This window comes from Pelodiscus sinensis, chromosome 8, assembly GCF_052426305.1.
Source record: "Pelodiscus sinensis isolate ZL-2025 chromosome 8, ASM5242630v1, whole genome shotgun sequence".
In the NCBI taxonomy this organism is placed as follows: domain Eukaryota; kingdom Metazoa; phylum Chordata; order Testudines; family Trionychidae; genus Pelodiscus; species Pelodiscus sinensis.
In genome coordinates this window covers 28151162-28162198 of record NC_143059.1, presented here as the reverse complement: position 1 = coordinate 28162198, position 11037 = coordinate 28151162, and the positions used below count along the sequence as shown (strand labels likewise).

General features: G+C 43.8%; 1 protein-coding gene across 1 annotated transcript in view; it reads right to left on the bottom strand.

Annotated features, from left to right (window-relative positions):
• The window catches only part of HK1 (hexokinase 1), a 95933-nt gene that overhangs the window by 3050 nt on the left and 81846 nt on the right, over positions 1-11037 (bottom strand). The window contains exons 16-17 of the mRNA XM_006121526.4: positions 7727-7882; positions 1271-1504 (exon numbers count right to left, since the gene is read on the bottom strand). Of these exons, the coding sequence (XP_006121588.3) occupies positions 1271-1504; positions 7727-7882 (390 nt within the window). The remainder of the gene's footprint in view (positions 1-1270; positions 1505-7726; positions 7883-11037) is intronic.

Below are 11037 nucleotides of genomic sequence, written 5' to 3'. Positions count from 1 at the left end.
AGAGGTCTATAGAGCAGCTTCCTTAAGACCCACAGCTGATGAAGAATTGTCTTTACCACTTGGCTTGATTGTTCCTGCTTCCCCCCAGTGCTATGAGGTAGGGATGTAATAGTGTAGTAGATTAACCAATAAGTGAAAGCTTATAGGTTAATGTTATAGACTACATGCATTCCCCTCCTACCAGTAAATTTTTTAGCAGGCTGGCCAGCAGCCCAGCTCACTTCTGGTTCATACCAGGTCCAGGACCTATCCCTGCTGTTGTTCTGCATTTAAAGTGTATTAGGAGCTGGGTGGGCAGGCAGCTCTGGTTCGCGCTGGGTCCAGGAGTTCAGAACCCACTCCAGACAGGGGCTGCTGCCATCCCGCACTACTGCCCCTATCAGATGCAGCAGCACAGGGTGACAGGCAGCCAGTCTGCAAGAGGAGCTGGTTTTCAAACTGGCTCCCCTCTCAGACTAGCTCCCACCTGGCACCCTGTGCCGCTGCTGGCCCCACTCCCAGGGACTATAGACTAGTAGACTAACCGATAAGAATTCATGAGGTTACTCGACTATTCAATTAACTGATATTTAACATCCCTACTCTGAGGTAACTGTGACCAGATGCAGACCTGTATTCACGGCCTAACACACTACAGCAATAATCTTTGTACAAAATGTGCCTTTGGAGAGGTCTGAGGAGAGAAAGAAAAAGCTGACATTTCTAGCCAGGTTTCATCAAAGTTTATGAGCAATCACCTACCAAGGGAACATTTGTTGGCAAGGAGGGGAATGCAAGAACAAGCATTTGCACGAAACCTCTTTTACCTCAACCTCCTTTACCTCTTTTACTCCAGCCTCACTTATAGGAATGATCTTTATCTAGGGGTAAGCCTCAAAAAAATGCATTTCAAAGGAGGACTGAACTATAAAAGAGGGGCAAAACACCCCCAAGGTATCTCTCCCTATCCACCTCTCACTCTTTCACCTAAGATGACAAAAAATAATTGTGCTTTATTATTTCTTTTATAGTCTCTTATTCCCCACACAAAGTTCCAACCTAAATTTTTTTCAAGCTCTGTTTTTGGTTGCTATTAATTTATGTCTGTACACCAAGGAAGCCTTTGGGGTAATAAAAGGGGGAAAGAAACATTTGAATAATCCATCATTTTAGAGAACAAAGAAGCCATTGCTCTGTATCTAGGTCTAAGAGACCAGAAACACTTCAAAGAAAGGCCAATGACAATGTAGCACTTGTTGCAAAGACACACAGCAAAAAAACTACTACTTACTGTGGATGTAGTTTATACAGAGTCCCATCTACACCAACTGTTACTTCCAGGTGGTCTACGCCTCTATTCTCCCGTATTTTATCTACCACAGCAGCCATTCCAGCTCCACACACTTGAGCTGCTCTCCTTGATACTGCTCCACAAACCATCTTTACAGTTATACTGTCATCGCAGGTACCATTCAAACCCAGCTGCTGGAGGATTGCTCGTACCTGAAGCAATGCTAACCTGTCACTGAAATGAAAGGGGAACAACATTTTTAACCAGGTCACTGAATGAAGCCTTTTACAATATTTAGTATCTATACAACAATTAACTCCCAATACATTTTCACAACCCCTCTGAGAAACACTGTGGCCCTAGGAGCCTCTGAATGCCAACATACCATGACTCACATCAGACCTGACACTCATTGCCCCCACACACTATTGTCATAATCAGCACCTAAAAGATTCTGTGGAAAGAATCATATGCAAACAGGTGACACACTGGTCCCAACACCATTGTATGATGTATGTATGGAGTAAGGACAATGAGTTATAAATGTAGGATGGAAAGATGTCCTAAAAACGTGTTTGACAGGCAGACCATAAATCCCAGCCTGTCCTAGAAAAATGAATATGTATTTACTTGTCTGACCCAGTTGACTGAAGAGGACACTGAAAAATACATCTATGTGTAAGGTAAACAAAGCCACCAAACAAGAAAGTGGAAGAGATGACAATGGGGGATAGAGTCTATACACCCAGGAAGCCTTTGGGGCAATATCGGGGGGTGGAGGGGGGGGGGGGAGGACACACGCGAAATTTGAATAATCTATCATCTGAGAGAACAAAGAAGCCATTGCTTGGTGTCTATAGTATAAAAGCTGGATCCTCCCGTTAAAACAGGCCTTCGAATGCTGGCAATTTGGAGTAAGTAAGAAACTTCATAAGGCAGCATTATTTCTTACCAGAATTAAATTTAGACACTAGAGTGTTATTTTTGTTTTGTTTATAATCCATTCCTCTCTCTTTTGCTGTGACCTGAAATAATTTAAATCCATGTTTTTGTTAATAAACTTAGTCTCAGTTATACTAAAAGCTATCTCAGTGATGTGCATTAAGGTGGATTGTATAAACCCAGCTGGACTAACAAACTGTTGTGTGTACTAGCTCTTTGGAAGCTTGGTATTACCTCTGTGAACACCCAGTAGGAACACCACACTGCAGGGCAGGTGGTTTTGGGGAGACTCAGGGCCAGGAAAATTGTTGGTGTCGCCCTGCAAAGAGTAACTGGGCTAGTAGAAGCCAGAGTGAGATTGCCGTGCTGTGGACATGCTACTGGCCTCAGCATTAACATAGAGGGTCCCCAAGGTTACAAAGCAGGTGGTGACGGAACCTCTTACAGGTCTAAGTGAAATCCCAAAGCATCACAGGCACATCTGGCAAGTTTTTGCTTTCAGAGCCAGATGAGCTCTCAAGAGAACGTCCCATAATCCTGAGTTCATTTCTCTACCTTATGCTGATGCATCCCAGAATCAGTAATCACATACTCATGGCAAACACTGCAGCACATTCTACTTGGAAGTAATATTGGTTCAACAGACTGGAGTTTTTGCTAGTCTCTTCCCTCATCCTTTGTTCTCACGGAGATTTCCATGAGAAAAGTGTTTGTAAGTCTCTATTACTCCATGCTTTTCCTTGATAAATCAAGTGGCCTTTAAATTACTTTACAATATATTAAGTTAGCACTAATAATACACTAAAAAACAAACAAACAATTAGTAGCTATTGCCAGGATAGCTTAATAATTATACCTCTACTACTTTTAAATATATAAATAATTAAATGAAAAAGCAAACCCAGAAAGAGCATCTCTGATTACTATCAACAGGGATTGACGAACCGCTGTTTCTACTTGCCCGTGGCGAGTAGATTTCAGCTGGTTGCTCCGTTTGCCCTGTTCACCGGTGCTGTGTGCATACAAGGTGCTGGTCTGGCGCATGCACGGTACGGGGCTGGCGAGTAGGTCTCGCCGTGGTTTGTCGAGCCCTGACTATCACTATCCTCAACTACATCTACACTAGAACGCATCCAGCGGCACAGACATACCAAGGCAGCTGTGCTACTCTAAGATCTTTTCAAAGCTATTCTTTGCTGACAAGGGGTCACTCCCACCAACAATTTCAGCACCCCATGAGCAGCAACAGCTATGTCAATGAGAGAAGTTCTCCTGCTGACAAAGCACTATGTATGCTACCATTTAGGCTACTGTATCTTAATTATCTTAAGCTAAGGAGGGCATTTTTTTACACCTCGAGCAATACAAGTTTTCCTGACATACATGATAGTGTAGACATGACCATCACTGGAAATACTCCTATGAACCAAGAAGACATTCTAAAGCAGGGGTCAGCAACCTTTCTGAAGTGGCATGCCAAGATTTAACCCTCCTGTCCTGGGATGTGCTGCTCTCCCAGGAAGGGTGGGGAAGTGAGGCGCTCTCCACCATTTGCCCCATGAGAACCATTTGGGTCAATGCAAACTATTCCACAGAATACCAGTTGCTAATGGAAACTCACTGTTAACTACATAATTATGCTCAATCCATTTTGCTAATGCGGCAGCTGGGGAGAATGGTTTAATTTAATCGATTAAACAGATTAAGCGTTTTAACTTTCTCATGTTCGTTTAGCAAACTTCATTTTAAATAAAGTAAAATATTCAATGTCCAACACAAAAGGTTTCAATGTTTTCTTTATGGCAGAGGTAGGGAACCTTTTTTCGGTCAAGGGTAACTAACCCACAATAAAATTAGCTGGGGACCACACAAGTGAGAAGCAAAAAAAACCTCCTCCAAACCCCCGCAACTTTCACTGATGTAACCCCCGAGACACCTCACTCCTCTGGCACTTCAGCCCCTATGGAGTGAGGGGAAGGGACAGAGAAGACTGGGGTTCGGGGATTCCCATAGGCCAGATTTACTTTTCTGGGGCTCCAAAGTTAATGTATTTTGTGGACCCCCTTAGGCTCTGGGGTGGGAACAAAAATGAGGGGTTCAATGTGCAGTACAGGGCTACCAGCAAGTCGGACAGTGATTTGTGGGGGAAAGTCAACATGGTTTCTGTAAAGGGAAATCATGCCTCACTAATCTGCTAGAGTCCTTTGAGGGGGTCAACAAACATGTGGACAAGGGGGATCCATTAGTTATAGTGTACTTAGATTTCCAGAAAGCCTTTGACAAGGTCCCTCACCAAAGGCTCTTAAGTAAAGTAAGTTGTCATGGGATAAAAGGGAAGGTTCTTTCACGGACTGATAACTGGTTAAGAGACAGGAAACAAAGGGTAGGAATAAATGGTTGGGGTTCCCCAAGGGTCTATCCTGGGACCCGTCCTATTCAACTTATTTATAAATGATGGAGAAAGGGGTAAACAGTGAGGTGGCAACATTTGCAGATGATACCAAACTGCTCAAGATAGTAAAGACCAAAGAAGACTGAAGAGTTTCAAAAAGATCTCAACAAACTAAGAGATTGGGCAACAAAATGGCAAATGAAATTTAATGTTGATAAATGTAAAGTAATGCACACTGGAAAAAATAATCCCAACTATACATACAATATGATGGGGACTAATTTCGCTATAACTATGCGAGAGAGAGAGAGAGAGATCTTGAAGTCATTGTGGATAGGTCTCTGAAAACATCCACTCATTGTGCAGGGGTAGTCAAAAAAGTACATAGAATGGTTAGGAATCATTAAAAAATGGATAGAGAACAAGACAAAAAATATCTTATTGCCTCTATATAGAACCCTGGCACATCCACATCTTGAATACTGCGTACACACTCATCTAAAAAAGAGATATATTGGCATTGGAAAAGGTTCAGAAAAAGGCAACAAAAATGATTAGGGGTTTGGAACAGGTCCCTTATGAAGAGAGATTAAAAAGACTGGGACTTTTCAGCTTAGAAAAGAGGAGACTAAGAGGGGATATGATAGAGGTCTATAAAATCATGACCAGTGTGGAAAAAATGAATAAGGAAGTTATTTATTTATTCCCACAATATAAGAACCAGGGATCACCAAATGTAATTCATAGACAGCAAGTTTAAAACAAAAGGAAGTTCTTCACTCGGCACACAGTCAACCTCTGGAACTCCTTGCCAGAGAATGTGGCGAAGGCTAGGACTTGAACAGGGTTCAAAAAAAGAGCTAGATAGATTCATGGAGGTTAGGTCCATCAATGGCTATTAGCCAGGATGGGTAGGAATGGTGTCCCTAACCTCTGTTTCTCTGTAGGTGGGTGACAGGGGAGGGATCACATGAGGATTACCTGTTGTGTTCCCACCCTCTGGGGCATCTGGTATTGGCCACTGTTGGCAGACAGGATACTGGGGTGGATGGACCATTGGTCTGACCCAGTATGGCTGTTCTTATGCAGGGTGAGGAAGGCAGGGTCTGGAAGGGAGTTTGGTGGCAGGAGAGGGTGTGGGTACAAGAGGGAGTTTGGGGGTGAGAGGAGGTTGGGGGAGTAACACAGAAAAGGTGAGAGGGTGAGATTGCAGCCAAATAGTTAGTTGGGGAGGGAAGCAAAGAAGTGGGGAGTAAAGGAGAGTGCAGCTTCTGCAAAGTAAAACTGCATTCCCCCCCTCGCATCTTCCCTCTGCCCCATGATTCCCCCCGCCTATCTTAATCCCCTGCATTCCGTGCCCCTCAGTGCAACCCCTGCACCCTCCCATTCTGCCCCTGTATCCTCCTTCACTTCCCCTCCTGCCCCCAGATCCCTGTGCCCCCAGTGCACTCACTGGCAGGACAGCAGCACTAGAACTTGTAGCCTCCAGGAGCAGTGCTGGGGTGAGGAGAGGTGGGGGGGGGGGGGTGGAGAAGGGAAAGGATCTCTTCCCTGCCCTGCCCAGCCCTTTGCCTGCAGCTCCGGAGCTGGGGTGGGTAGAGCCCGGAGCAGCCCAGGGATGGCTCCAGCCTGGCCATGCACAGCAGGGCACTGGGGAACAGGCTCCCTGCCCCTGCACACAGCCCTTGCGGAGTAGCACGGTGAAGCCCGGGTGCCAGCACGCTACATGTGACCGGTTGCCCAGCCCTGGCTCTGCAGAGCCTGTAGCCAGGAGAGGGAGGTTAACCCCCTTAGCTCCCAGGAGATGCACACCCAGGTCTGGCAGGGGCAGATGCACACCCAGGTCTGGCAGGGGCAGCTCTAAGGACGGGGACACACACACACACACACACACACACACACACACACACACACACACACACACACACACACACACACACACACACACACACACACACACACACACACACACACACACACACACACACACACACACACACACACACACACACACACACACACACACACACACACCTCTCCTGCCCGCTGCCCCAGCAGGAAGCCAGAGCTGTTGCTCCAGCTTGCAGCTGCACTGCTGAGGCTGAAGCCATAGCACGAGCTTCCCGCTGCACAGAGGGCAGAGGGGCTGGGCTGAGCTCCTGCCCTGCATGCCAGGGGAAACTGACTTGCGTGCCACTTGTGGCATGCGTGCTGAGGGTTGCCGACCCCTGTTCTAAAGAATTCTTGCACCTTTGCCTCTGGGGCAGATAAAAACAAAATATTTTCTCTCGTATTTACAGAAGTATTTCAGCACAAAATAATTTTTGTTTCCTATGGATGAACTTCCCATTTCATTATTGTGCTCTATAAACAGTTTTGCTAATCTGGCATGAATCTTTTTTTCCCTTCCAGATTATAAACTGCAAATTAAGTTGGACAAGTAAAACTACTGTATGACACTAAAAAGGAAAATGTTGCATTTTATAAATGTTAGAATTCCTAAACTGCTAGAAGATCTTACTTTCAGAAAATCAAAAAGAAACCAAACACATGATTAGATATAAACATGCTATAATGGCTAGTCAGACAGTTTAAAATTCGGTGGACTGAGGCAATTAATTTCATAGGAGTATGAAAATGAAAACAGCAACATCTACCCTACAAGAGAGACAGGTCAAATATGTAAGTCTATCCAGGACCACAACATGTGCACCATTTAACAGTTAGCATGTGTATTAGTTTTGACATCAAAGAATCTGAGAGCTACTCAGTGTAGGCCTTGATAGTGCAAATATGTGCCTCTGGATTAGTTTTCCTTAAGATGGGACAGTGAATGAATAAGGCTACACAAGCAGAATTAAATATATATACGTGAATGTTTGCAAGTAGGACCATACAGTTTACAAATCAGTTTGAGCTTCAGGAAGAATTGAATGCCAAGCAGTTACTCAGATTTAATTAATGAGGATACATCACATCTTAATTCTAGAAAAAAATAAAGATCTGCTGATACTCATCACTTCTGAATGAAGATCCCGCTACAAAGACCTCCTTAAAGCACCAGTATTAAATTAGAAATGCACTATTTCAACTGGAGTAATTCTACCTTGCATCAATCTTACCTTTCAATCTGTGAAAGAAACTTGGTTTCAAAGATACCTCTGGTCTTCAGTGTCTCTGAAATTTGACCTCTAAATAGGAATCCTCTTTTAGTGAAGTCAATCAAAATATTGCGAACGATTTCTCCCAGGTACATTCCACTAATCATTTTCTCATACCTGGAATTAAACACAATGGTTCAGTTCAGAAAGAAAATAGTCTAGCTAGTTTACATGGATATGCAGGACAGCAGTGCAGAGTTTGGTAACTGTCTCAAAACTAACTTCTTTAGAATATGAAATGGATTGGCCTCAGCGTTGGCAGTTTATTCAGACTATCTGGGTACAGCTAAATTACAACCCTCTTTCAACAGAGGGATGTAAATTAGGCACTTCGAAAGTGCAAATGAAGCAGGGATTTGAATTTCCCACGCTTCGTTTGCATAATCACGTCACAGCGCTTTTTCCAAAAATCGCCATTTCAAAAGTAAAACCACGGTCTAGACGCAGTTCTTTCGAAAACCCGAGGTTTACCGGATCTTTCAAAAAAGCTTTCCATTTTCGAAGAACCGCATTTAGACCACGGTTTTACTTTCAAAATGGCGCTTTTTCGAAAAAGTGCCATGATGCAATTATGCAAATGAAGCGTGGGAAATTCAAATCCCCGCTTCATTTGCACTTTTGATGTGCCTAATTTACATCCCTCTGTTGAAAGAGGGATGTAATCTAGACACAGGCTCTGTGTTTAGAGCTGAGTTTTAGTCCCTGGAGCAATTGACTTTTTTCATAGAGCATTTCTAAAAGAGCATAAACATATTGGGTAGCACACTGAAAAAAGTAAGCCCATGAATAGTGATAAAAGTCATATTATATGTTCATGAGTATCTCCAGGAGTACAGATCATTACTTCTTTGTTTAATTATTAATAACTTCATCAGTACAGTGAGTAGGGCTGTTTATTGTTATCACTGAAGATTTTATTTTAGTGTCTGGTTGCACATGTCCAGATGTATAACAAATCATTGAATTTACACCACACACACACACACACACACACACATTTTGACCCACCATTGCATGTTGGGATGTGCCTCTTACACTAAAGATTATGGAAAATGCATTTTGTTCTATTTTATCCATGTCATTATAACTCCTGATAATTCTTATCAAGTTCCTGAGATCATGCCCAGGAAAAAAATTGAGAATCTGTGGCAAACTAGGTTTTTAATATTATAGATGTTTACAATAAACAGTTGACACACACCTTGAAAAGGAATAACTGAATTTTCTGAGGAAGCTCTTTTATATTAAATTAGATCCCCCTTCTTTTGGATACACAGACCCAGACCGGTATTTTATTTACCGCCAGGGGTGTTGTGAAGTGTAATTAGGTGTATTCAAATCATGATAGGTTCTTGAGATGAAAGGTGTACAAACACAATTATTGTGTATTATTAGAACACTAGCCAAGTAGTCCATCATAAGACGGGATTTTCAGGTCTCTCCTCCACATCGGTCTTCTCTCCTGAGCCTCCAGTCTCTCACTCCATCTCTCTCTCTCTCTCTCCTCCTCCTCCTGCTTCCTCCCCCCCCCCCGCTCAGCTCTCCTCCGCCTCCTGCCTCTCTCTCCACTTCTCCTCCTCCTCCTGCATCTCACTCGGGGTACCGCAGAGCCCAAATGGCCATTTGGGCTACGCACTTCCCGTGCTGCATGGGGGGCGTGGAGCCCAAACGGTTGCTTGCGCTGGTTGCTCCCACGCGGTGGCCTGGCTGAGCGGCGCAGAAGTCAGCCGAGCGCCATGGCGGGAGGCAAAGGGGGGGCGGGGTGATGATGTTCACGGCCAGGGGGCAGGGCCTGGAGCTGCTGTCACACCGCACGTCTCCGCCCCGCCCCGCTTCCCCTCCCACCGTGGCACTCGGCTGACTTCTGCGCCGCTCAGCCATGCCGCTACAGGGGTGCAAGAGGTGCAAGTGGCCATTTGGTGCAAGCCCCCATGCAGCACGAGCCACCCAGAGGGAACAGCCAGCATTTCGGCGTTACAGACTCACAGACGCTGGGCTACTACGTTTAGAACATATGCTTACCAACCCTCTTTGCCCAGCTCCTGTAACTGATTGTCAATTTTGCATCCAGATTTGAGTACTGCAATTCCTGCTAGCTCTCACTGAATTGCTAACATTATTCTCAAATGTTTAACTTATTTGACAATTACAGTAACTCTTCACTTAAGCAATGTATTAATGTTAACCAAGACTAGGTTATCTATTAGAGAACATGATTATTTAAAGTTGTGCAATGCTCCTTTCTAAGGTTGTCTGGCTGCCTGCTTTGTCCACTACTTACAGGATTTTTGGAAAAGCAACCGGTCTTTCTTGGGGTTTGGAACCAGGGTGGGCTGACAGTCCCCCATCAGGTCCCCTAAGTTCCCTGTGAGGTATTCAGCTGGGCAGCTGCAGTTCAGAAGTGGAGTCAGTGTACTTAAGGGGACATGCAGGTTGATCTCTCTCTCTCTCTCTCGGTCTCTCTCTCTTTCTCTAACATGCACGCACACACACTCAGAACACGTGTGCATCTCTCACATATACTCACTGGCACTGTTCAGCCATGTATGCACCATCTGGAGGAGAAAGTGATGCACTCCCGCAGGATTGTGTGGATTCAACATCATGTTCAGTTTAGTAGCATGATTATATTCCCTGGGAAATATACTACAGTCTAATTTCACCACCCAAACCAATTTCACAACCATCATTGCTATGTACAGTACTATATTGTTTACAATTTTTAAAGCTTATACTGCATTTGGTTATACTGCTTTTTGTCTGTTGAAAAAAATTTCCCTGGAACCTAACTCTCCCGCCCCATTAATATTAATGCATATGAAGAAACTGGATTTGCTTAACATCAGTTCACTTAAAGTAGTATTTTCAGGAACATAACTATAATGTTAAGCAAGGAGTTACTACACTCATTTGTTAGAATTTTGCTAACTCACACTCTGCTCAAACACAAACACAGAAGCCATTGATCAATTTCCATTTCTCGGCAGTGATACAGTAACGGAGACAAAGCAGTACTGAGGTCTCATATAAATAAGCTTTTTAAAAGCAGGGTTCTGATACATCTCTCAATTTGTACTATCCTTTTCACTGATAAAGTACTCAGCTTATGGACATCGATAAATATTTATAAATGTACGTTTACTAATTCAGGATTAAGTATTATTTTAATAATTAAACTAAACATAGGAACATAAGACATAAAAGTGGACAGGACTTCTGGGTCATCAAGGTCACTCCCCTGCTATCATATAATCCTATTCATAAATGTATGA